The 27,942-nt window shown below is 35.5% G+C and overlaps 1 protein-coding gene and 2 long non-coding RNA genes across 4 annotated transcripts; 2 read left to right on the top strand and 1 right to left on the bottom strand.

Moving 5' to 3' along the window:
- The first annotated feature begins 1,335 nt into the window (after nucleotides 1-1,335).
- LOC127854024 (uncharacterized) lies at nucleotides 1,336-5,814 on the top strand. Its single transcript, XR_008036877.1, has 4 exons — nucleotides 1,336-1,442; nucleotides 1,630-1,759; nucleotides 2,390-2,519; nucleotides 4,900-5,814. It is a non-coding gene; the product is annotated as an uncharacterized LOC127854024 (long non-coding RNA).
- Nucleotides 5,815-16,085: 10,271 nt separating this feature from the next.
- On the top strand, nucleotides 16,086-18,114 carry LOC127853750 (gastrula zinc finger protein XlCGF26.1-like). Of its 2 annotated transcripts, XM_052388517.1 has the most exons (3): nucleotides 16,086-16,142; nucleotides 16,951-17,097; nucleotides 17,633-18,114. In XM_052388517.1, the coding sequence occupies exons 2-3, from the start codon at nucleotides 16,955-16,957 to the stop codon at nucleotides 17,907-17,909; spliced, it is 420 nt and encodes a 139-aa protein (XP_052244477.1). In that variant the 5' UTR covers nucleotides 16,086-16,142; nucleotides 16,951-16,954; the 3' UTR covers nucleotides 17,910-18,114. The 2 variants fall into 2 exon arrangements, with proteins under 2 accessions (XP_052244477.1, XP_052244476.1); XM_052388516.1 differs by lacking the exon at nucleotides 16,086-16,142 and having other exon boundaries at nucleotides 16,205-17,097.
- A 1,509-nt stretch (nucleotides 18,115-19,623) lies between these two features.
- LOC127853751 (uncharacterized) lies at nucleotides 19,624-22,300 on the bottom strand. The gene is made up of 3 exons (XR_008036737.1): nucleotides 22,214-22,300; nucleotides 20,732-20,869; nucleotides 19,624-20,178 (listed from the first exon to the last, which is right to left on the bottom strand). It is a non-coding gene; the product is annotated as an uncharacterized LOC127853751 (long non-coding RNA).
- Between the last annotated feature and the right edge of the window lie 5,642 nt (nucleotides 22,301-27,942).

Genomic DNA, 27,942 nt, shown 5'->3' on the forward strand with positions numbered 1-27,942 from the left:
TGACTTATATGCAGTGATGTTGCTGTTTTAATTTATATGTTTGTCGAACACGTGGAACTCTCGCATAAGATTAAATATGCGTAATTATTATTTTGATTGCCTACCCTCTGATAACTTAAAATAGATATATGGTTACGTTTACTATCAAGGTATTTTCTTTGAAATTACAGGCTGTAACATAAACTTGATAAGCAGTTATTGTTTGGCGTCCATTGGCCAATCTGTATTGTGTATTCGACATTCATGTCTTGAATGAACAATTTTTATACTGATAATTGAGGCGAATATTAATAATTATCAAATACTGGATCGTCCACTATTGATTATATATTAATTCCCTTAACTAAATTGTTCAATAATATAATAATATAATTGAATACCTCCAAGCCGCTAATGTTCCTAATGCGTACATATTAATCGATGTTGTTATCTGTCGCAATGTCATAACTAATAAATATTACAAGTTGCGGAATTGACGGTACAGTGAGGTCGTCAGTTCCAACAACTCTCCAGTTCCGAAACAAATCGAAATTAATTTAACATTTACACACAAAAAACTTAACGCTTTTAACTAAAGAAATTATTCAGTCATGAACAATAACATTTGATGTTGTTTTTATCCTCAAAAACCGGAAGTAAACAAACAACTCTAAACATTAACCATCAATGAAACGCTCGCAGAAATTCTTTCGAATGGAGCGAATACTCTGTCTGCGGGCATGGTGATGCTTGAGAAAGAAACGATTATTTTCTTAATCCATTGTCAAACGTACATGTGGGTGCTCGTGGTATCGATTTCAAGGATATTAATCAGAGAATCAGAAAACAACTACATGTGTACATTTACAGTTGAACTGTTGATTAAAACACGTGAAACAGAGAGTCTGGTACAGGTGCCAGTTTCGAAATACCCGTTTCGCGTAACGGGGGTTGTCTCAAATTTATTTATTAACTTTCACACAGCTATTTAAACTGGTCAGTGTAACTGACATTTGAATTATTTGCTTAAATAAAGTACACGAACAGTTTGAATTGCATACAAAGTTTCAATTAGTTATTTTAATTGAAACTAAACGATAGTTGAATTGTATAATATCGTGTCAACGAAAAGGTAAGACATCAATCACATATCAAATATGTTTGCAGTTAATGTACATGGAATAAAACAACTCAAAATGGGAATATCCTGTCTGCATTCTTCATGAATATGCATATCTGTATCATTTTTGTGAAAAAATAAGAAATTGTATTACTTCATACTACTTGAAAATTGAAAATAGCTAAAGTTTATCTAAAACTGACAAAATGCTGAATCAAATATATGTGTTCATTATTAGGAAAGTGTGCAGGTGATTGGAGTCGGGCTTCAGTGCATAGCGGGACCTCTCACCCAAACGTCACGTCATTGGCGTCCACAGCCATCTCTTATTCCACAGTCCGAGGTACATTTCTTTAAACTTTCTAACTTTAATATATGCTCATTAACAATAGTAGACACACTGCAAAATTCAGTCATAAATTGATAGACGGTTTTGTATTGGGTTTGTAGTTATATTCCAATATTGTATAACTTTATCTTTGAAACCTATACAAAAAACTGAACCATATAAATGTGTTAATATCACAAAGGCTAGGTGGGACAGGCGATTGGAGACAGGACCTCTTGCTCAGTCATTACGTTCCTGTCGTCCACGCGGCTGCTGTTGATTTGTGGTAGAAGTGGACTTCCTCTTCCTGTTCCTGTATTCCACTGTCCCAGGTACATAAATTATACTTGCTTTGTATTTATGCAAAGAAACACTCACATTATTACCTTTGGCATTTTTTCATTTACCGGCAATATAGACCCACAATATTGTGGGATTGCAAATAGAAAAAAAGATTAATAGTCAAACTATTGCAGGCATATAATATCTATTTTTGTAGATGTGTTAAAATTTTGAATATTGAGTAGGTACACTCGTTGTTCAACAATAGTATGTGGAGTCAGTTTATGTATTTTTCCCACCGAAAAATATTGGAGGTATCAACACTCAAATGGAATGAGTATACTTAAATATGATATATTACTTTAACAGACTGCAACCCTATGCATATACTATTCATGTCTAAATATGTACTTTTTAAAGAGAAAATAGAGTCTCTGATTTGCATTTATGTGTGTCTCCATCAATTTTGCTGCATATTAGTACCCTTTTATTAACTAAATAGGTGAAAATTGTAATTTGTTGTGTAACCCATTTTGACCATTGCACAATCTGTATGGGGTAGTGCTAGATTAATGGTAAATGATTAACAATAAGCATGAATGATATGTTAGTTCTATAGGCTTGGCAGATTAATTGGCATGCATCGATCACAGTAAAAGAAACCTCTGTTTTTATTTCAGGATATCGGTCCAAGAAAGAGACCTTCACATGTGAGCAGTCCTGCTCAATCAGAGGCAAAGAAAATATCGTGGGAACCTAATGAGTCCCGGGAAAAAATAACGAGTGAGGAGGGCTCTGTACAGTCTGAGTGTAAGTAAAGATGTGTCGTTGAGGAAAGCTGAAATGGATAATGATATGTCTTATTCAATGTTAAACAGACGATGGAAAGGAGAAGTTGACGTTTTTAAATTAAATGGATCGAGCTCAATTTTGAATGAAGTTGAAGAAGAGAGTTGGCTAAGCGAAGTTGCACAGAGAGGGATTGGCCTTCAAATGGTTGAATTCTTGACTTTGTAGAAGATGTTGTTAAGAAAGAAAAGCGAAAAACTCCCTACAAAGATGGACGACTCGGCAAAACCTGGTATTACGCATTTATGCGTAGAAATGCCCACGTCATTAGTTCACGCATTGAGACACAGTTAGAACTAAAGAGATCTAAACTAACGAAGGAAAAACAGATTTGTGGTACAACAGTTTTAGAGACTTTCTCATTGATAAGAACTTAATTGATAAACCACGTAGAATATGGAACGCTGATGAGACAGGATTCAACATAGGAAGCAACACGTCAAAAGAAATTGGACCTGATAAAAGAGACCTGTCTGTACCACACATAACCAGTGGGAAGCAGCGCTTGACTGTGATGTTCTGTGGAAGTGCAACAGGTCAAATGATGCCACCCTTTTTTGGTTTACCCGGAGCAAAAACCAAGAGGTTACAATCCATTAAATGGATCAATAGAAGGGAGTGACGTTGCATTCACAAAAAAGGATGGATGGATTTTGATACCTTTTCAAAATTCATTGACCACTTTGATAAGTTTGCGGGAACTGACCGTCCAGTTGTGTTATTAATGGACGGTGTTAGCAGCCATGTAGCTCACTCAGTTTTCATGAAAGCAATAGCCAGGGGCATTGAATTGTACCGTTTGGTTCCTAATGCAACACACCTGATGCAACCCCTGGATAAGGGAGTATTTGGACCATTAATGTCAACATGGCACATGGTATCCAGGAAGTATATGAGAGAAAATCCCGGAAAATGTATTGGCAAAGAGGTTTTCGCGCATAAATTGACAAAGGCCTACCTTCAGTTCTACAAGCCTCTTACAGTCATAAACTCATTTAAATCCTCTGGCATATATCCAGTTGATAGCTCTGTTATCACGAGTGAATTGCTAAAACCGGGAATTGACCTTCTCCGGTCCAGAATCTGTGGCAGACCAACATGTTGCCACTGATGACTGTCAAGTTTTAGCAGAACTGACGAAAGCAAAAGGAGCTCTAGAAGTCTTTGAAGAAACACTTTCTACACCGTTTCGTGACCGTTACAGGAACAAAATACAAAAAGGTTATAACATTGAAGGGCAGTCTCCATGCTTTGATGTTTACCAAAAAAATTATCACAGAGCAAACCCAACAATGGAGACATCAACATCTACCTTAGAAGAACAGAGTTCCAACTTCACTGGATTGGATATATTGGCACATGCAGTTGTAACTGTGACTACTGCTAGTGTAGCAACAAGTCAACCATCACCAATCAACTAAGAAAAATCGACAGAAAATTCAACTGAAAAAACGGTTATATCGCCTGAGTTTTCCAAAGGATAGTGAGGCTGCAAAGCCAATGAAACAGACAGTTTTAAACAGTTTACCAGACAATCTAACAACACCTGAATGTATAAGAAAAACGTCCTTAAAACAACTTTAAAAAGTCAGAAGCTATGCCCAAAAAGAACACAGAGCTAAACTTTCTTTTCTCAAGAAAAAGAATACAAGCACAAAACCAGAAAAAAAGAGGAAACAACCAGAGCCGAATTCAAAAAGAGGGAAAAGGCCTATAATTGGAAGAAGACGAGCATTTCTTTTGTCCTGATTTCCTGTAGATACACAATTATTTCATCAGGTCTGAATATTATGGTTGATGAATATTTGTATTATACATGCCACATAAAAGTCATTCATTAAATGACATTTGAAGCCATCTCAATAACTTTTAATACGTACTTGATGTCTTTCGTGAGAATTCTCCCGCAGTGGGGATCAAACACGTGTCATAAGAACAAAGTGACACAAATATATTACTTGTTACTATAACATGCATTTTTTATCCCCCCAAAGGTAGGGCATATAGTGATTGCATTTCCGTCCGTCTTTCTGTCTGTCTGTCCGTCACACTTGCGTTTAGGTTTCGAAAAAAGCTCATAACTGTTATGTAGCTTCAAATGTAACCTTTATATTTGGTATGCATGTGTATATGGACAAGGCTGTTCCATACACATACACATTTTGACCCCTTTGCCCTTGACCTTGAACTTAAGGTTCACGTTTAGGTTTTAAAATCACGTTTAGGTTTCGAAATCGCGTTTTGTTTTTTGGGGCATATGTCTTCCTATGGAGACGGCTCTTGTTCATTTGTGTGTATGTCATCCTCATTTAATCAGCAGTTAGAATTCTTTTATCTTCAGCCCGACATCGATACGCCTTCAACATCGGGTAACATTAGTGGAACAATTATCAATGAGAACAGGACTACAGACTGTTACCCTACCCCCAACATAACAAGTTTTGACTCAAACAAAATGACACTGAAGAACTGTGTGATAAAAGGTTACCATGTGTTTAAGGTTAGACCATTCATCTCTAGTCCACCAACACAGTTGATTGTTGACAGAGAATATAGAAATAAAAAGGATCCAGATGCATGTTTGGTTTGGTTGCCAACGTTGGAAACATTTCCTTAAAGTGTCTATGATACAGTTACAGATGAAAAGCGCCAGCTGAAATTATCAGATGTAGCAGGCCACCCAATAGGACATGTTCCTGAAATCTTGTCAATTTTCTGTTCTTCAATTATGAACGAGGTTGGAACCATAACAGCAGAGGTAACGGGGGAGCCAGTGCCAAGTTTTCAACCATGGCCAGCCCCAAATGAAGAAGGGGGTGGTGTTGTGTTTCCTTGTCATTATGTGATAAATCAGTCTGATATCAAGGCTAGCTTTAGCAAGCTGTGTTTGCTTCTGGAAAAATCACCCGAAGGTTTTGCTATGGATCTGTCAATTGAAACCACACCAAAAGCATAAATTAAAAGCATGGGTGATTTTGCTTGCCTACTATTGTTTATAAAATACACTTTGTTTCATGGTCATAATATCAGGTCATATGCCCAACCCTGTAACTGATCAAAAATTTATCTGAACAACTAGCATGAGCCTCTTTTTACTTTGACTTTGTAAGTTTTTTTATTTTGGTGCTCACTTGAAACTTAACTAATATATTTAGGGTTATCATGTTAGATTCTATGCATGACTCTGACCAGTATTTTTGCCAAATGATGTCCTCTTTTGAAGTTGGACAATTATTTATTGACATGGAACCAAATATAACATCAGCCTGTGCAGTCCAGAAAGGCTTAATCCATTACCATTTCTTTGTATTTTCTGTGTTAATGTATTTTTTTAAATTGAAACATTCATCACATATCAGCCTGTGTGGATTGCAGATGCACAGGTTGATCTGAGATTACAATATATGCACTGCACTGGGTTTTCTTGAAAGGGCCCGTTTGTTATTGTTTTCTTTATTGTGTATGTTTGTTTTCTTTATTGTTATTGTTATAACAAGTTCTGTGATTTATACATTCCAATCAGGTTATGTTGCTGATATTTAAAGAATGATAAATAAACGATTTGACAGTTGAAGTTTGTTTTGAGACAACCCCTGTAATGAAAATGCACCTGCTGTCACGTGATTCGCTATTGGAGAATATTAACCGGAAATGGAGAAATTGTACGATCGTACGATCGAGGAAAACCATAAACACACATTTATATTTAGAAACTTCACGAAAATCAAGGTGAGCACAGGATCGAGGTTGAAATGATTTGACACAATCCCTAAATTCGAAATCTTTGTCGGTTGCTGTTTTAAAGTATACATTGATAATTTCGTTAGTGATTCGGAACTGACGACCTTACTGTATGCCTTCCGAATTAAAAAAAATACTGATGACAATATAGATCCACTTGTTTTACTCGTTAACACTATATTTTCGCCTGGTATATTCCCACAAACATTTAATGTAATATGCCAAATCCATAACTCTTGCCCGATTACCGATCGAGGGAATTACCGAGGTACCTCAATTTCAAATACAATGTAAGCTACACAAATACAAACACATCTACGATTTGGCGGAAGCCTATAATACAATTGATGCATTGTAGGTAAGGTTTCGCCATGAATATTTAGAAGTTGACAATATTTTTGACTTGAGGCGATGGTATCTAAATATCTAACCAGGGGCTATTAAGGCTTTTGATTCAATGAATTACATTGAATTATTAAAATCTCGTGAAGGAAAGGGTGAAGTTAACAAGTTATTCTACATGTTTAAATCAATGTATAACAACTTGCAGTCATGTGCAAAGATTCATTTTTCAAGACGGGGAGGGTAATGTATTCTTATTCAAATACAACAGAGTGGTTCCCCAGCAACGTTGGTACCAGACAGGGAGACAACACAAATTCCATAATCTTATATTTGTTAATTGATTAATTATCTGCCCTTTAAAAAAATGTTGATCTTATATTTGTATTAATCATCAGTTACCTGATGACAATGTTTAATGTTTGCATATAATATAACAAGCTGTGCAAAAACTGTTTAAACGTTAAAAAGTTACATCATTAAATAAATGTAATCAATATGAATACAAGTCAGTTTTAATACAACCAAAAACAGATCATATTGAAGACAACCTATGTGTATTTCATACTATATTAACTCAATAAGCAACAGTTGCAATTGCTGCTAAAGCTCAGTAATGATCTTTATTTTAGAAACTGTTACTTAATTCTTGTATCATTGGACAATATCGGAAGGAACGGTTGGGCCACTCAAATACAAATTATTATGTTTACATAAGAAGTTGGGCATGCCTTGAAACATCAAGAAATAGACGCTTACAATTTATTTATTATAATATTCAAACAACATATTATTGACTCTCATTCAGACAAATACCACGACTCAATTAAACACTCAAGTCGTTAATATCATTATAAATGCTATAAAACGCATCTGGATCTCGATGTATATATTTTCCTGAATAACGAAAGACAATAAAGTTGCGTTTGCAAGATTTCGTAGTGGTAACCGTAAACTGAATGTTTTCATTAAGATAATTATCGTGATTTAAGGAATTCATATTTACATTCGTGGTACTTTGGAGAAACTTAAACCGATTGTTTTCAACTTAATGTCTTCGAATAGTGACAACAGTATAAGGGCATTAATTTGTTAACTATTCTATCTTTTACACTCGTAAGAAGTATATGTTTACATTTAAAGAAACATAGAACAAACATTGAAATTGTATTAGATCGTGCTGTTGTGTTATATATTATGGGCCGGTGATCTTGATGTATTCAATTAAATGTTCAGTTCAATAACATATAAATGAACTGATCACCAGGGGTGAAGGTCGATAGCCGGTTTATATTGCCGTCTCCAGATAACATTCCGTAGGGACCAACATAAAGAACACATACTTTAGTTAAAACCACTGTTGAGTTGTTGTACTTTAACTTTACAGCAGTCTTGTCCATACAGTCACGATATTTATACCTCATACAATGGCCAAAAATATATAAACAAGTTCCTGTAAAATAACAGGAAAAGAAATAAGCATAGTCGAATACCTGTATCATATCCTCTAAATCCTCATGCATCCAATATACGTGTTATACTGGTTACTTATACACTTTGATTGATTGGCGTCGCACTGAAGTGCGGCGACTAGTACGTAATACGTTTTTTTTTCGCTTATGGGAGCAGAAGTTATTTTACGGATCAATGTATATATTTGTGTTGTCAGAATATCTTGCATAGTGGTGATTTTTTGTGTAAATTAGTGTTAATAAGTACTACATTTGTGCATATTACATTTACTACAACATTTTTTGCCAAAAATGCAAAGGTAATTGTTTTAATTAATAACTGATCACATGGACTGGGTAATAATAAAATATCACAGGGACTGGGCAAATACGCGAATCGGTGAAACTTTCTGGTTTTGTATAAAAACAAAACTTCTTTGTTCCACTATCCTAGCAACCACCTAGTAACTTATAAAGGCGCTATAGAGCGCGAAGCGCGACATGTATTATTAATTGTAATAATGAGTTTTGATACAGGAAGCAGCCGCTTATCAATGAGGAACACCATCACAGCACCCAAGTCTCATTACTATCAAGTCCTCCTACAGGTTATTTTTTAAGAACCACATATAGAAGGCCGCAGGCCTGATCCGTATCTTGCCAGTGGTAAAGACCCTTTGGTATGGACCTTTAACCCCGGTCACTATCCAGCGTTTAAACTTCCGGGTTTACATTTAAACCGACTATTAATAGTTTATTAATATCTTAGTTAGAAGGTGATTTTTCAAGCGGTTCCTTAGTGTAGTGGTTAAACGCTCGCTTCACATGTGAGAGGCCCCAGGTTCGAGCCCCAGTAGAATCAAATAATTTTATTTATGTTCTATGTTAACTTTTTGTTTTGATGTAGACATTTTAGTTTAAATAAATATGCTGTTTTATTGTAACCATTTTTTGTTTTTATTATGCACATGAAATATACGTGTTAGAGGGTGCGGTGGGGGGGTGGCGGGTCGTAAACACATTAAAACTTGTGCAATGTTTTCATATCAATGAGTACTTAACCACTATCGTAAATTAGCAACGTAAGAATAAGTTCAGAATAATCTCCCCTTGAAGTTGAGAAAAATATGAAATTACGCTTACAAGATGAAGCAGATTTTTTTAAACCTACACAGTTCTGTTCCATTAATGAAAACTGCAAACGGATGCCAGTAAAAAAAGGAAACCAATGTAAATTAAATGAACTATGAAATATTTGGGGGTTACAACACAAAATAATAGATAATGGTTATTTGGGGGTTATAACACAACATCATGGATAATGGTTATTTGGGAGTTATAACACAAAATCATAGATAATGATAATACCAGTATCTTTTTCTATTTTGTTTTAAAATAATCGGCAAATATAGTTATATTTACAGTAGAAACAAAATCGTTCCATGAAACTTCATTGAGTGCTTTTTACTCTGAAATTACCTACGCTTTTTGATGCTTTGCATCAATCATTATCTCGTTTTGCATTGATATAATGCATTTGCATCAGCAATAATATCATACAGAACACATGTTGTTAGCATATACACCGGAAGACGTATGGTATCAGTAAATACCATTCATATGTGTCGTAGGAGACAGGTCATGAGATACAAGGGTATGCGCAATCCATTTTATCTTCGAAACGATGAGAAGCAGCTAACGTATTATACAGACAGGTGGTTTGTGTTATGGGTGCTCGTTTTAACAAGATAAATGTAAAAATAACAATATATTAAACACATGTCCATGTACCAATTAAGTGTTTGTGTGTCGTATGAATAGATAGTGTTGCGGGAAATTAAAATGGAATAAAGGGATCCACACAAAATTAACAAGAGTTCCGCGGTCGGAGATGACCGCATTGAAGCCGGATTTTTGATTTAAATGACAGGAAAGTACCTTTCGTGTTTTTGTCAATGCAATACTTAAATTACTGAAATATTGTTCAAAGGTCAAAATGAAATGTAAGTACTTTTCAAGGCATGAGCAAACCAAGCATACCAAAGTTACAACAATTTTAACATTTTAACATTTAAGTTCACAGTGACCTTGACCTTCAAATGAATGACATTGAAATGAATGACCTTGAAATGACCAGTGGTCATCTAAGTGTGCTTGCAAACCTTTACGTCAAGTTTGAGATTCTAGGTCCAAGCATACCAAAGTTATAACAATTTTAACATTTTAACATTGAAGGTCACAGTGACCTTGACCTTCAAATGAATGACATTGAAATGAGCAGTGGTGATCTTCTAGTACTGGCCAACCTTTATGTCAAGTTTGAAGACTCTAGGTACAAGCATACCAAAGTTATAACATGGAATAAGAACTTTAACATTTTTACCTACCAAAGTTATAAGAACTTTAACATTTTTACATTCAAGGTCACAGTGACCTTGACCTTAGAATGAATGACCTTGAAATGACCAGTGGTCATCTAAGTGTGCTTGCAAACCTTCATGTCAAGTTTGAAGACTCTATGTCCAAGCATACCAAAGTTATAACAATTTTAACATTTTAACATTTAAGGTCACAGTGACCTTGACCTTCAAATGAATGACATTGAAATGACCAGTGGTCATCTTCTAGTACTGGCCAATCTTTATTTCAAGTTTGAAGACTCTAGGTACAAGCATACCAAAGTTATAACATGTAATAAGAACTTTAACATTTTTACATTCAAGGTCACAGTGACCTTGACCTTCAAATGAATGACCTTGAAATGTCCAGTGGTTACTTACTAGTTCTGGCCAACCTTCATGTCAAGTTTCAAGACTCTAGGTCCAAGAATACCAAAGTTATAACAACTTTAACATTTTTACATTCAAGGTCACAGTGACCTTGCCCTTCAAATGAATGACCTTGAAATGTCCAGTGGTTACTTACTAGTTCTGGCCAACCTTCATGTCAAGTTTCAAGACTCTAGGTCCAAGCATACCAAAGTTATAACAACTTTAACATTTTTATATTGAAGGTCACAGTGACCTTCACCTTCAAATGAATGACCTTGAAATGACCAGTGGTCATCTGTTAATCCTGGCCAACCTTCATGTCAAGTTTGAAGACTCTAGGTCCAAGCATACCAAAGTTATACCATGAAATAAGAACTTTAACATTTTTACATTCAAGGTCACAGTGACCTTGACCTTCAAATGAATGACCTTGAAATGACCAGTGGTTACTAACTAGTTATGGCCAACCTTCATGTCAAGTTTCAAGACTCTAGGTCCAAGCATACCAAAGTTATAACAACTTTAACATTTTTTATATTGAAGGTCACAGTGACCTTGACCTTCAAATGAATGACCTTGAAATGACCAGTGGTCATCTGTTAATCCTGGCCAACCTTCATGTCAAGTTTGAAGACTCTAGGTCCAAGCATACCAAAGTTATACCATGAAATAAGAACTTTAACATTTTCGAGCACGCCGCCACCCCGCCCGCCCGCCCGCCCCCCCGCCCGCCCGCCCCCCCCGCCCGCCCGACAACATCAATCTATAAGCCGAGATTTTTTCGAAAAAAATCCGGCTAAAAACGAATATTCTGTATCTCTTTGAAAATATGTTTCCATACCACATTTAGCGTTGATATATTGGCTATTGCTATAAGAAACGTGGATATTGTATATTTTATATTTATTGTTTCGAAATATTATACGAAATATTCGTTGCTTTTGAGTATTTATGTTACTTTAAACTGATGCTTCAGAAACATGCGTTATTCGTGTGCGTTATCTTTACATAAATGAGTGTCACAACCGCATGACTGTCCTTGATACAGTAACACGTGGCATTTTACCGAACCATGTTGGTATTATTAATGCAGTTAAAACAATGTTCATCACTTCTCATTTTAAGACTAATACAATGACATATTGTAACTAACATTTACATCCATAACTCACACTTTTATTTTTATTTGCCATCCTAATAAGGAGATTACTTCAAGTATGCAGCTAACATGCTTAACGACTATGAACTTAAATAACATTTGGCATTATCTGATAGAAAACTAAATTGTTCAAATCGTAAGTAAGTCCGTATAAAGTGTTCCAAATAAACCACCTTAAGTATTATAGCTCGTAGAGGCACAGTTTCTTCCATCTTGCATGGAAACCGACATGATGGTACCGATATTCCTACAGAAACGTATGCAGTATCATTTACACATACGCCAGATTAATACCCTCAATGTCATGTCCGTTCAACAAAATGTCGAAGACAGAAACAAGCGGAAGCAATGTGCATTTTATTTTGTGTGCGAGTACTGTCCCAATATAATGTAAACCAATAATGTGCCATCAAGATAAGAATCATCATGATTATCATAATTGTTATCAGCAGATGCAGCATTATCATCTTCATCATTTCACTTAGTAAATTCTTTGGACTTTTCTGAAAGAGACTAGAGTCTAGTCGAAGCGAGTAGTCATTGAGGTCGCTACATTTGTCAGGTCATCAGTGCGGCACTCCCTGTCAGGAGGTTCCCGTCAGCGTCTGCTATAACAATGGTCTTGAGCTTACTGGGAGCTGTGGGCCTTCTTACTGATGCGTGCTGTCATCTCTTTTTTTTGCAATGTTTTAGCATTGCTCATCAACCTAATACTCCTTGGTATCTTTCATATTATTCCTCATCTTACTGTTAGCTTTCAGTATTCTGTTCTTATTTCCTGCTTGTTGTGTTTATTATGCATCAGCTTTCTTTTTTTGTCACATATGAGCATGAGTGTGCATGTCATTCATGGCTGGTTCTTCCTTCGCCCTCTCCCAAGAAATACCTTAGCCGATGACAGCAGGGTTTCCTTCTGTAGATGAAAGTGTTACTGTTCTTGGTTTCGAACATATCTTAGCTGTACATGCCTGTTTTGTCTCTGGATCTTCCAGCTTCTCAAAGTCAAGGGTTCTTTGTGATACTTTTTGTCTTTAACTTCAGGTTAATGATGGTGCGCACTAAGTCGTGATCATTTTCGATGTCTGCGCACCCTTGTGTTCCCTTGATGATGCAGAACTTTAACCGTCGCGGCGCCAGTATCAATCGATATAGTTGTGTAATTTCCAGTTTTGAGCATGCAATGTTGCTGATCTGAACGGCTTGTGTGGAAGCGGCGTGTTTGCCAGAGTCAGTTGGTGGCTTATGATGAACTTATAAGTCTTAGCCCTCTATCATTGATCTCCCCTAAGCCATATCAACCGCCTGTCCCTTACCAGTCTTGATAGGCATTTGGTCCAAACTTAGCGTTCAAGTCGCTATGAACGATAGTGTGTCTTTCTTCGGGACCTTGACTATGATTCGATCTAACTAGTTGTAGCAGTGTTTAATCTTTTCGTCTTCGTTAATGCCTATACCTGGATGTTGGTGGTGTTTCAATGTTTATCTTAGATGCTGAGTGAGAAGTGCCATCTGGAGACTGGTCTGCAACTGATGACACTAACGACTACTTAATTTCTTACGATGAAAGCAATCTGGTGGTAATGTTTTGAATCATCCCTCTGAATCACATCGTTTGCCCTGTGTCTGTTGATTTTTCTCTCTAGCCACGTGAACTCGACTATCTGGATGATTTTCTAGTGAAAACGATTCAGCGCCTGACGATGCATTGTGTTATATTGACATAGAACGTTGAAACTCGCATATATTGTTGTTAATAGTGTTTGAATAATTATGGCATGGGATATTTCATTTTATCGTATGGCACATTGTTTGGAACAACAGTGTTAGCTTTGTTTATTTCATGATCAATTTACTTCCAATCGCCATGAGCTTGATAAGTAACTTTGAAGGCTGACTGTTTTAATCATGTTGAAATGAAGACAAATATAGAAATAAATTATAACTCACTATGCAATTAATAGCCAACAAAACAATCGGGATTTGTATGACCAAGGTTTTCTCATCATGTAGTACGAATGATCTTATATAAGTACACATTAATTGGACGTCCAGAGAAGTATTAAACCCAATAAACCTTAAGCCCTTTAATACGAACAACATTTTACTGTTATAAACATGGGTGTCACGTGCATCTTTGCGTATTGACACAACATTTCAGGTGACCGTGATTTGAATGCCAGTACGTAATTCTGTAGTGTTAAATAATTTTATTTGTAACTTATGTAAATTAGTAGAAAACCCCATGATTCTGACTGCTGAATGAAAAATTAGTCATACAATGTAAACAAAACACTAAAAATACAATTCGTTTGCTTTTAAAAGATCAGCATCTGTGAAACAGGATCACTACGTACACCGCTTTTTATTCTTCACAGATATCCAACACATTTGTTTGCTGAAATACTATCGAAAACGAATATGTCTAATCACGAAGACAATCGCGATCATTAAAAAAGCATAAATAATAAATCCGGCAGATTATTAATGGTCACATGACCACATAAAGTATGCAAAATATGTCATATTCTATGCCGAAAGGCACGTATTCAAATCACTATACACTTGGTTTTCTTTTCATATTTTTTGTTTTACAATTCTCCTTATTCGCAACTCAACAAATTACTAGTTAGAAGCAATTTTAATGTAACATGAACTTTTGACTCAAGATTATTCGCAAATTTACCTAAGATTTGAAGTTACTCCAAATAAAAAACAATACAATACTTTATGCATAAGGAACTGTTTTATATTGAAATAAAAAAATGAGTACGCACGGTTTTGCTGATTTTTAAATATTCGAACATTACGAAACTATTGTTTTTCAAAGGGCAAAAATATGTGAATAACTGCTTTCATAACGGGCCTTTAGGGTTTTAGTAAAATCGGTTTGAACTCCAATTGCTATATTAATCGTCCATTCAAAGGCTTTAACCATGTTCATATTTAATGTTCATATATATGTATTGGCATGTTCTACATATATCCATTCGTTTTGCCACAAATATAATAAAATATTTATGTAGTTTTTTCCGATAATCTTATAAAAGTAGGTTTGCAGGAATGCAATGAAGTTTTCGATGAAATCATGTTCACAATTAGACCCCAGTCGAATAATAGTTAATTTTCTAAAACATATCGCATTCATTTTGTAATGAGAGGAGTAACATCTTTGTTATTTCAATATTACTTGTCTGTTTTGTCGCCCATAGCATTTTACGTATAAAGGACTTTGCTGTTAAAGGGACTGTCAACCACGACGAAGAAAAAAAGAAAAGACAAATATCGATAGAATTAGAAATTGTCTTTAAATGATCGTGAACTCAAATATTTGGTTAATATGCGAATAGTATTGTGCCCAAAGTTCATACTTTAACTTAAACGTGTTTGTACATAGCTATTAGATGAGTTAACAAATAAGGCCAATTTCAAACTGTAAAGTATGGTAAATGTCATGTCACCAATAATATGCCCCCTGTATTTATAAACTAGTTTTGTATTGAAAATAGACGTGTTTAAAGGGACCGTCAACAAATCAACAAATACTAGTAACTATAACAAGTCAGAATGATTATGATATGTTGAACGTAAAGATGAAAGTTTTTGCTAAAACACATTTATATTAAAATGTGTGCATGTCTTTTTACAACCGTCTCAGCTCTGATACCATGGAGGGCTGCATTTTCAGATTTGAGTCTTGTCGACTAGATCTACAGATAATTATTATATGTATTTTGATAGGTTATGCACGATACTGATTGATTACTTGTAGTTTAGAATTTGATTTCTTAAGAATCTAAATAATAAAATATACAATCGTTTTTTTATGAGAGGGAGGTGTGTCAAATAATGCCTAAGATATATTTATAAGAATAGTATTAATCTATATTTGTTTTGCATCAAGTTCAATATCGTGTATACTTAAATTGAAATGCAAACAGACACCACAAAGCCAGATAACCAGAACATATTGTAACTGCTAATTATAGATGTAACTCAGCTAGTTAATGAATGAACGGATACCAGATGGCTAGTAAAGATCACCGGGGATGAACAACTTTTGTAACGTGACCGCAAAAGTCAACGCCGGTTGCAGAAACAGATTGTAATCTTGTACATTAAGGTAAGTTTTGTTGTTTTTTCATATAATCAAAATTTCAGTTTTTAACAAGTGATAGCCTATGACACAGTATACTAAATAAACTTTTATTTGAAATGATTCCATTGCCTTTACTGTTTCCACTTTCCGAGAACACTTCGACACAAAATTCTGAAATGCATTGCAAACGCTGTTTGTTTATGTGGTGTTGATGATTTTCTTTCAACAATATTGGTTTAACGACTGAATTAGTATGATTTTACACTTCATTTTAATATATTTAATAAGATTCATGACAAAAATAGCGGTGCAAATTGAAAAATATCTTATTTTTTTGTTTTGTTTTGTTTTGCAAACGCAGGTTGGTATTTCTTGAGCAATAGGAAATGGCAAACGCAGGTTGCGAGAATATTCAAAGGATAATGAAACGCACACTGTACACATTTTTGAAAGTCTTCTAAAATATGATATGGTTACAAATACGAAAATATTAACTATTCAACACAATATATGACTACGGAACTTCAATTGAGGACATTTAAACAGAGCGGAAATATGCTTATCAACACATTAAGTACTGTTACAAGTATATTGAACCACAACGTGCGTTGCCTCCTTTAAGCGGACCTCGAATGACGCTAAACGCGCCAAAACTCACGAAAATCCCGTGCATTAGTAAACACGCATGTTTATTGAACTGTGACGAAAAGAATAGCAGATAGTGTGTCACATCCAATCACTTGCGTTTCATATCTCTTTTGGTGTAGTCTTTAAAACTTTATAAAAACATTTTAGAAATATATTTTAACAAAAAGTAATTCTTTCATTACAGAAACATGACGCTCGTGTGTGAAATCTGTGGAAAGACATTTAAATCGAAGTGGGGGTTAAAGCTTCATGATAAGCGCCACAGAGGGACTGGACGATTCGCCTGTTGTGGAAAAACATTTTACACAAAACAGGCGTTCAACAGACACAGGTTTGTATTTTTTTTGTTTTTAGTACAATGCTAGGTTCTGTCGGTTTAAAAATCAAGATACAATTCAACATAGGTCATTGCATTCTGAGCGAAAGTATGTTTTTATAACCTAGTTGCAAAGCACTATTTAAAATGTTTTGAATGGTGTTTTCGAAAAAAGCCGGCTTTAAAACACTTAACACATTATTACTAGTGTGGTGCATATTGGTGTGCTCATTATAGTATTTAGTTTTTAACGACCATAATTGTCCAGATAAATTTCAATGCAAATTGTCACTGAACAATTGGAATTTACACCGTATAAATCCAGAATGTACGCGTTCCGATACTTCACGTATGTAATTGGACCCTTAAACATATTATTTAATGCGTATTTTGGATTTTGAAATGCGTAAATACGCGTTAACGCGCCTTATCTGGAGCGCTTCTGACGACCATCATTTTGTTAAGTTCCACATTGTTATGGATAATATTCTGTGTGTATTTTTCTGTATTGAATAATAATTCAACAGTTCCATTTGTTTTTGTTATATAGATGCAGCATTCATGGTGTTGAAAAGCCGTTCCCCTGTGAACAATGCGGCAAAAAGTTTTCAACCAAAGATGACCTGAATCGTCACGTCCGGAGGGAGGTTGCTGCAAAGCAATTTACCTGCTTAATTTGCAATGCAACGCTCCGGGAGAAAATTGACCTTCAGGCCCACCTTGCCACCCACAATGGAGAGAAAAACTTTGCTTGTGATATGTGTGAAAAGAGGTACAGGCACCGCAGTAGTCTATCAAAGCACAGATCTGCAAAGCACCGGGCCTAGTCATCTGTTGCATGACGATGATAAGACCAAGAATTATTTTTAATTCTTACCAATGTGCCGTGGTTATTTTCTTAATTATTGAAAATACAGACTGTCATACAATAATATATAGTATTACGCGTGTTTTTGCGTCTTAAACATTGTGTTTCATATCGTTTATCTTGTGTTGTTTTGTTTGATATTCCTGTTTTTAATAAGATTATTGTTGTAACATTTATCATTCTAATTTAAAATGATTATGATAATGGTTGATCTCATACAAATTATTGTGTTCATTATTGCTCATCTGTGATTACTGTTGATCTCAGCCCATGAATTGTGATTTATATTGATTATCTGTGATTATTGTTGATCTTATCAAAATAATTGTAATTTATGTTGATTATCTGTGAATTTTTTATCTTAACCTATTAATAGTGATTTATATTATCTGTGATTATTGTTGATCTTATCAAAATCATTGTGATTTATGTTGATTATCTGTGATTATTGTTGATCTCAACCGATTAATTGTGATTTATATAACCAGTGATTATTGTTGATCTTTTCAAAATCATTGTAATTTATGTTGATTATCTGTGATTATTGTTGATCTTTTCGAAATCATTGTAATTTATGTTGATTATCTGTGATTATTGTTGATCTTTTCAAAATCATTGTAATCTATGTTGATTATCTGTGATTATTGTTGATCTTTTCAAAATCATTGTAATTAATGTTGATTATCTGTGATTATTGTTGATCTTTTCAAAATCATTGTAATTTATGTTGATTATCTGTGATTATTGTTGATCTCACCATATCCGCTGGAATATACATTTGAGCCGCGCTCTGTGAAAAGGGGGTTTAATGCATGTGCGTAAAGTGCAGTCCACATAGGCTAATCAGGGACGGCACTTTCCGCTTTTATGATATGTTTTGTTAAAAGAAAGTCTCTTCTGAGCAAAAATCGAGTTTATCGGAAAGGTTTGTCCCTAATTAGCCTGTACGGAATGCACAGGCTAATATGTGACGACACCTTACGCACATGCATTAAACCCCCTTTTCACAGAGCGAGACTCATTTGTAATCTGCGATTTTTGTTTATCTATTTCGAATCAATATGATTAAAATATATTTTTGGTGAGTTAGCTTTTTGTCTCATTGGAATCATTGTGCGAATTGTCAACAATTACATGTAAATCTGTAATTCCTTCTCAAGTTGCACATAGGCCAGTTTAATGTTTTGCGTATAAGCTATTATTGCGATACGGGATATTCTTTGCAGCAATAAAACAATTAATCTGCATATGTTTGGTTCGTTTTGTTGTTAAAGACACTGATCTTGTTTGCGTTCAACCGCTGGGTTTTTCAATGTTTTTCACAGTATAGTTAGACTTATCTCGGTGAAGTGTACTTTGTCATGGATGTAGTATGCCTTCAGCTTTATTTTAAGTATTATCTCCAACAATCATATTGTAAGATTGTCAGGATTCTCACGTAACACATAAAGACATTATATTGTATGACCAATATGAAGACACTAGTGATTTGCAAGGCGCCCATGTAAAGGTCAATAGTTATTATTATATTTAAAGTTTCGGATCAAAAGATAATGGTATACACCTAAAATGAAAACTATGTCTTGCAGAATAAGAGGAATCGATTGTTTTATTTGCTTCATGATACCTCTCTCCTTATAGGTCCACAGTATTTATCATTATGCAACTAAAAGAAAGATACCTTTTTTTTAATTAACAAGATACAAGATACATGGCATTTTTTAGAAACTGTAATTTTAAAACTTGAAACAAATAACAGCAAACAAAATAAAGTTAGATCCAATATGTCTGTTGTTGTTTCAAATCCCCCAAAAAGGTTGAATATACCGGTAGGCCTCGTTAAATGAAGCATCCCACAGCGTCAATATAGGCAGCATATTATACGGCCCCAATATTGGTAGCTCCTCAATGCATAAACATAGAAAGAGCAACACAAAATCAAATTCAGTAGCATTACACGGAATCAATATAGGTAACGTTGGTTAACGAATATCAAAAATGACAGCTGTCTTTTAAAGAACTACAAACTGTCGTATGATATTATGATTTCCTTTTACGGGTCAATGTCAATTCCCATTTTTGATGTTAGAAGCATTTTGCTGTCATTTCGTCTTGCCCTCTCCCATCGGACACCCAACGTTCCCTTCTGGAGAGCGTTTCTGCTTGTTGACACGGTGTCAAATTTTCGTTTAGGTTCCTTCCGTTTTGGAATGTCAAATTCGTGGTCCCTGAAACATGATATTTGTTATCGAAAACTATTTATTTTACAACATTTACCATCTTATTTACTGAGAGCGAGTTTTTCAGCTTGACATCATCCGAAGCAAAGACAATAAAATGTAATCACATTTTATGTCGAATCATGAATTATTAACAGTACTGAGTATCATTTTCAGGCAATTATGACCCCTGTACTCGTCGACGGTTCGAACCCGTGTCCTAGACTCTTAGTGAATACATGAAATTGATCTTCTTCAACTTGGCAATTAACCTTTTTGACGACAGATGCAAATTAATCCTGTTGAATATTACGTATTGATAAGTTTATATAACGAATTTCACATTTTAGGAAACATCTGCATTAGACACATATAATCCTCTTCATTACAATGCATTTTCTGAGCACGTGCCTCAGTGTACAAAGCATACCTTTAAAATAAAATAAATGTTGACTGTCTCCTGGCAATTAAATAATGATTCATTTTAAAAAGACTTTTGTTGTAGACATCTCTAAACCTAAAACATTTTTAAATAATTTTAAATCACAGGATCTTGGCTTACTTTAATCTTATTTTTCGAATGATGTCATTCTGCTGTTGCGTATTGCATCCGTCACTGTTGGTCGGCTGTGCAGTGCTGCTCTCAGTTGATCCAGTCAAGCCATACACATGGGAGCGACTAGTACGGTAAAAAAACTTCCTGAAATCATAAAATTTGATTTAGATTATTTTCTGAAAGCCAATGTGAACACAATCGGTTTGAATTATAACGCCCATTTTAGACGGAAAGTGGCGTACCTGATTAGCCTGTGCGGACTGCAAATGCTAATATGGGACAACACTTAACGCACATGCTTTCAACCCCCTTTTCACAGAGCGAGGCTCAGTTCAATTTTGCTATTATATTAAATTTATACTGGTACGTTGCTAACGGAGACGCCGTGCTACAACCTGTAACTCGAGCCCATTGTCGTAAAGTGTCTCAACATTCAGGTGTTCAATACGTTTTCCCAAACACCGTATATTTTGTTTTTATTAACTTTCAACATTTTTGTAAAATGCTCGTGTGCCGAAAATATAGTATTATGAATTGCGGAACAGTAGCAACACTGTAGAGATGATTCTCACAGTTCTTCTATAAATTGTTCCCTCAATCTTCACAGCTGAGCAAAACATATGCATACAATTGTGTTCATTCAAATTGCATTCTTTAACTACCAAATCTTAATATTAAGATAATATTTAATATTAAATATATTTGGACAACTAACAAAACAGCATGAGAAAAATAACATTCCGACAAATTATTTTTCAATTCTTTTGAGATCTTCATTTTACAATACTCCGCTCCGAATCGCGATTTATTTTATGATGATAATGGCGATGAAGATGGAGATGATGATGATGAAGATGTTGATGATGATTTGATTTGAACAGTACATATCGAGTATCGCTTCGTGTGTCGTGTGTCGCGGTCTGAAATTAGACCGCGTTACACGAAATTCGGATAATATGGGCGATATTTGAATAATAAAATATCGCGCGTCGCCGCGACTGTCGCGCAAAATATCGTGTATCGCTTCGTGTGTCGTGTGTCGCCCTTGATGAAAGAAGGGCAAGAATATAGATGTCACTATCCGGATTCCGTAATCTTAACCAACCTGCGTTTGCCATAATCCAGCTTCAGCAAACTGCGTTTGCTCAACCAACCCGCGTTTGTAAATTTTTGAAATAGCAAGAACTGCCCAAATTAAATATAACAACAACAACTTATATCGCAAATACAATAAATCATCAAAAATTAAGCATCGTGTGCTCTCATTTTTCTAGAAATATGATTTATTCGTGAATGGAAAGTAAAAAAATATAAAATCAAACTGCGTTTGCATCGAAAATCTAAAGTTTGTGTCGAAGTGTTCTTAAAAACTGCAAAGCTTCGAAACAAGTGCAATGCGTCTTAATATGCGAAAAGGTATGAAGCATGTCATAAGCTTTGTATTGTCCAGAAATTTTAACATATTCTCTATAAAAAGATGAAAATTACCTGACGGAGCGGGATTCCTGATGTAATTCAACAACCTGCGTTGACTTTTGTGGTCACGTGACAAAAGTTGTTCATCCCCGGTGAAGATGGTATCTTCTAAATAACGTCCTACTAGACGAGAAGAACGTATTAAGGTTATAACGTTTTGCTTATCTCGCTTATTAGTCATGTCTTGGGTATGCATGCGGCCAATTGACTGTTGTATGATTTGTGTAAATGGCGGGCTGACATCCATATACGTCCGTTGCATATGTCATGTTACGTCGCTACCTTTGGGGACGTGGTTGTGCACGCATTCTCGTCGGACATTGTACATTGTACACGTCATCATTGGGTGTTCCAATCTATATTATTTTATTGTTTTCCAGTAGAGGGAGATGTACCGCCACGCGGCCGGATATTACACTCACACAATTTGTTCTTGTCATGGGGCAGAAAGGCCGCTACATTTAACTTGTAGTTCAGACTATTTTACGAACATAGAAAAACTTTGTGTTAGAATAAAATCAATACAAATAATTCGAAATTTACACTCAAATGGAGTTGTGTACGTTTATTATGTTTTAAAGGATACGTGACACTTGATATCACTAATATCGGCCCTTTTGAACGGGTGTTGGCCCTAGGTAACATCTGTCAATGGGGACGTGATTCTATGCCACAGCAAAGCTGGCAAAACGCTGACGTGTAAGTTCTGTTCTGTTCTATCCCACATCCCATTCGCCCAGAAACATGCGCGACACAAAAACATCAAGCATTTGACAAAGCATTGTGTCGCTTCTTGAATGCGAATGCCACTCTAGTGCATGTATTTATTGCGTGATGGGTATTGTAGAATGGTAATCTGAAAACATCGGAACTATCAGTGTTAATTGTTAAAGCTACGAAATTAAATGTTTATGTTTTTGGTCATTGTGTTTATAGCGTTCTATTTTCATTTTATTTTCTCTCTTTCTCTCGTTTCTTGATTTATTTATTTATTTGTTTTTTGTTTTGCAGTCACATAAACAACCAAGCAATGTAATATGGAACTTTTACACCCATTATTGCTGCTTCTTCCTGTATTTGCGCGATGATAATCTGAATTATCTTTATGATGCTATATTCCTAAATCTTTTTCTATAAAGAAGGAATGTAGTTGACAAGTGTTCGTAATTTTATTTCATCGTTCCTCAAAAATGTGTTGCTCTGTTGATCTTGTTTCTTTCCTACCATTGAGTAATTAAATGGTAATAAATTGAATGCGTTTTAATTCCCTTTTATTATTGTTAAATTTGAGTTACAGTGCTATGGGGTTAAATTTTATTTACACTTAAATGTATCATGAATATTGCTTGGCCAAGTGTGAGGTTGAGCGCTCTAAAACCGGTTTAAACCCTCAACGCTTTGCATTGACCGTTCCAAGGCGGTGAACCCAGCTTTATTCATTTATGTGTTATGTAACTTGCCTTGCCTTAAATAAAGGACCAACTAATTGTGTATAATAAGAATTCAATGCTGCTCCAGCAGCTGGAGTTTCACTTCTTTATATTTAATACTTCTTGTACTTTCACGTTATTTCCAGCTAACATTCGAAGTGAGCTCCACGTAAAATACCTTCATCAGCTTTAAACTAAATGTTGTTTACATAGCTCGGATCATTTGTCGGTACATACCATACGTCAATTTAACACGAATCATCTCTCGTGATATTTCGTTGGACCCTTATGAATTGTTGATCATTTTTACAATTGTAAATATCGATCATTGTAGAATATTAACTCAGACAAAAGGGCTAGGAAAGGAGGTTCCCATTGTTTTTAAGAATTAACCCCTTTGAATATATTGATATGTGAAGCAAAATCATATAGTTTATCTGTGGCGAGTATTTTGTACAGCACTTAATTTGAATGTCTGCAAAGTTTTAATTGGTAATAGTATGGTTGTAAAGAGGGCGGGGAGCTTGACTTTACCCGACGAGTTGAAAAAGGTTTACACGGCGAGGCGTTTCGGGCTGAAACGAGTCGAATAAATATATGCACACAATTGAATTAACAAACTTTTATATACATCCTACAATATTGTCGAAATTTATTTTTGTATTGATGTATTATTATTCAGTTAATTAATTGAAATGACTAAATCTAACGTTGCGTAATAACAATAAAATTGTGAGTGATCTTCCTCGTTTTCTCGACATTAAATAGTCCTAACGAATTTAACGCAAAAACATAGTAGCTATGAAACATATAAATGCCTCGATTCAAATGTAATCGTCATATCAAATGTCACACACTCAAGTAGAACACACATGGTTTTTATCGAATGCAATTAATTTGTTTACTAAAGCAAAACGTCAACAATGTGAAACGCGACGTCAAGCATGATGCAGCTTTTTCCGGTCGATATTGTTAATTTTAGTCAATAAACACTTCGCATTTTCACACATATTTTACTTACTGCCATAAACAGTTAAACATCTACTAGCTCTTGGTCTTTTCACCAAAGTTTTGTTATAACCACGTTTAAGTTCTTCAAGTTCTGTTTGCTTCCATGACTGTGTTGAAATGTTGCAAACGACATAGACAAATATATGTGTTAATCGCCATCCTTCTTTTTAGATTGGTGTAAGTAGGCATTTTTTCGGTAAAAATTATTTGATCAACTAAGAAAAATTAGCGACTTATTCAGTAACGACTACATAAAATCAACATTGACGATTTACAAGAACAATTTACTGAAACTGTTCTAAATCAGTCAATTGTAAACATAGCAATATGCGAGTACATTCACATAAAAAAATAAAAAAGTCAGTTTCAGCGGCTTCATTCGAGTCCTTTAGTGAAATAAACGTTGTTTGAAAAGTGTGATAGCGAATATTGTGATAAAAGGTGTTTTTGGATAGATTTGGACTACTCAGAGGTGAAAACTTTTTGTTTTTGTGACTTTGATAAAGGTTTATACAAGTTTACCTGTTGTATAGTTGTGGCTATTTTTAGTAACAGATTAGTAACTCAGTCGATTTTTACGTGCATTGATAAAAAGGCTTAGTATGAAAATCTATTTAACTGGCGATTCGTCACGCTTGACTGGAGCGCATGCGTATTGTTGATACAAGAGCGCTGTGTGGACTTTTTCGCACGATTTGAAGAGGCTTTGTGTGAGTTTGACAATTGACAAGTACATCTCCCGGAGCACAATGGGTATTTCGGTGCAGCAATGGCGTGCAAAAATCGGAACATTTAGCCAGCCTGTCAAATGTAAACAAACATTGCAGACATTAAAACCAATGGGACTGTCTTTGGCAATTAAGGCTGTGTTATTTTATTTGCTGCTAGCGCAGTGCGTCGAATCAAACCCAGGCCCTCCAAAAGCAGGTCGTAACAGCGGCACAATACGCGGACGCAGCGACGCACCCGCGTCTTCGTCATCCGGACAGGAAGCAGACGTCGCAGCATCGTTGACACGGCCGCCACGCGCATGTTCATCATGGCGGTCGACCAGTCAGATATCTATTACAGACATGCTACACTCCCGGGACCCAAGAGCGATCTCGGAAACGGATACAGGAGATACCGTCACGGACGGCGTTGATCAACTAGATTGCCAAAATCTCGACTTTGGCCTTATTCTTCTGGAAATACGAAAGGACGTAAAAGGAATTGATATCATGGAACATACAGCAAATCAACTTAAAGTAGATAACGAAGAGCTGAAAAAACAAAATAAAAATCTCGTGCAAACAGTCAATGACCTATCAGAACGTCTGAAGCATGTTGAATCTGTCTCTGAAATTAGTCAAAACAAACATGAAAAAATTGACACCCAAATGAAACGTAACAACCTTAAGTTTCATAATGTTCCCGAACAGCAAAATGAAACGAGACCGATGTTAATTGACACTATAAAACAGCTTCTAACGGAGAAACTTAGCATTAATTGTGATTCAATTCCGATCGACGACGTTTTCCGCCTACCGTCGCGAGCCGGCAACAGGCCGATTCTTGTTCGATTCGCCCTTCTTCACGATCGGGACCACATTCTGACGGCTTTCCGGGGGAAGCGGAAGGAAGGCGATCCCGGATTACGAATAGGAGAAGATCTTTCTCCGAGAATCGGAAGGGCTAGATCGGGTTATTTCCTCTATTTCAGCAGTGTATCGCCGAGAATAAGCGTGTACATTTCAAGTTCGACAAACTTATTGTTGAAAATACAACTTACGCATACGACGAACTACAGAAAAAGCCCGTTCGCGTTGATGAATAGGGGTGTGGCCAAGGCTCGGAATACAAACCTGTTGAAACTACTATAAAACTATGTTCCCTGAATGTTAGAGGGTTAGCGAAATTCACAAATGACATAGATTTTTCTTAATTATGTAAAACAATTTGATTTAATAGCTTTATATGAAACTTGGCAATCGCGTTTGTGTGAATATGGTGATGTTTTCAGTGATTATACTCCTTTTGAAAATATAAGATCCCAGAGAAAAAGCAGTATTCGTAATTCAGGCGGTGTATTAGTGTTAATAAGATAATCTTTTTGTCGATACGGCATGATAACAAGAATATATAATCAGTTTACGGATTGTATTGTATTATATGTAACAAAGGAAATGCTTTCTTTACCAAAAGATCTGATTATGTATTTTACATATGTATCACCAGAAGGGTCTGTTATATATGACGCGGAGGAAACCGACGGCATAAGTTTATTAAATGACAAATTAACTATTATAAAATCAGATTTCCCAGATACCTCGTTTCTCATAGCCGGGGACTTGAACGCTCGTGTGAAAGATATGCTTGACTACATCCCCCAAGACGTTGTTGATTTTATTTATAGTACAGAAACCGACTACCCAGGTGATAATTTTTGCCTTCAGCGTAATTCGAAAGACTTAACGATAAATAAGTTTGGTTATTCTCTAATCGAACTATGTTGTATGCATGATATACATATGCTAAATGGTCGTATGTTCGATGACAAAAGACGGCAATTTTACATGTGTAGCAAATGACGGCCATAGTACTGTTGATTATGTCTTAGCTTCAACTGATATTTTTCATATTATTTCCTCTTTTGGTGTTGATTGTATTGATTTTTCAGATCATTTTCCATTGTACTGTACTTTGTATTGTAATGGCAATGTTAATCATATGCGTACTGAAGAGAATGATATGTCTGCTAAACATGCATGTATAAAATATAAATGGCGTGAGGAGGGTAAAGAAGAATTTGTGAATAATTTTGAGAGATTATATGAATCTTTCAGCAATACAGTAACCACAACGAACACCGTCGAAAAACTGAATGACTTTATCACTATATTCAAAACTGCGGGCTCAAAAATGCGGGTAAGTCAAAATAGGTGTAGAGCAAGGCAATCTGCGGGTAAACAGTCGGATTGGTGGTGCCGTGAATGCGAGGTGGCAAAGCAAAATAAATATAAACTATTACGTCGGTTTCGAATAACAGACACTCGAGAAGATCTACAGGATTATATTCATGCAAGAAACGAGCTCAAAAACTTATGTAGAAAGAAAAAAGAATGTTTAGAAAAAAGTAGACGAGACGACCTGGTAAAGGCCCGTACTAGCCCAAAGGAATTTTGGAGGAAAATAAAAAACTCGAATGGTGATCATACTACAAAACAAGGTATCTACAGTATTTCTGCAAGTTCATGGGTGGACTACTTCGAAAACCTTTACTTGGCAGACAATACATCCCGTTTCGTTAACCAGAACGAG

This window comes from Dreissena polymorpha, chromosome 12, assembly GCF_020536995.1.
Source record: "Dreissena polymorpha isolate Duluth1 chromosome 12, UMN_Dpol_1.0, whole genome shotgun sequence".
NCBI classification, from domain to species: Eukaryota; Metazoa; Mollusca; class Bivalvia; order Myida; family Dreissenidae; genus Dreissena; species Dreissena polymorpha.

Bases quoted from the DNA above. Each gene is read 5' to 3' on its own strand.
- LOC127853750 (XM_052388517.1), top strand. From the start codon at position 16,955: ATGACGCTCGTGTGTGAAATCTGTGGAAAGACATTTAAATCGAAGTGG. The intron at 17,098-17,632 runs GTTTGTATTTTT...TTTGTTATATAG, and splicing joins CAGGCGTTCAACAGACACAG to ATGCAGCATTCATGGTGTTG.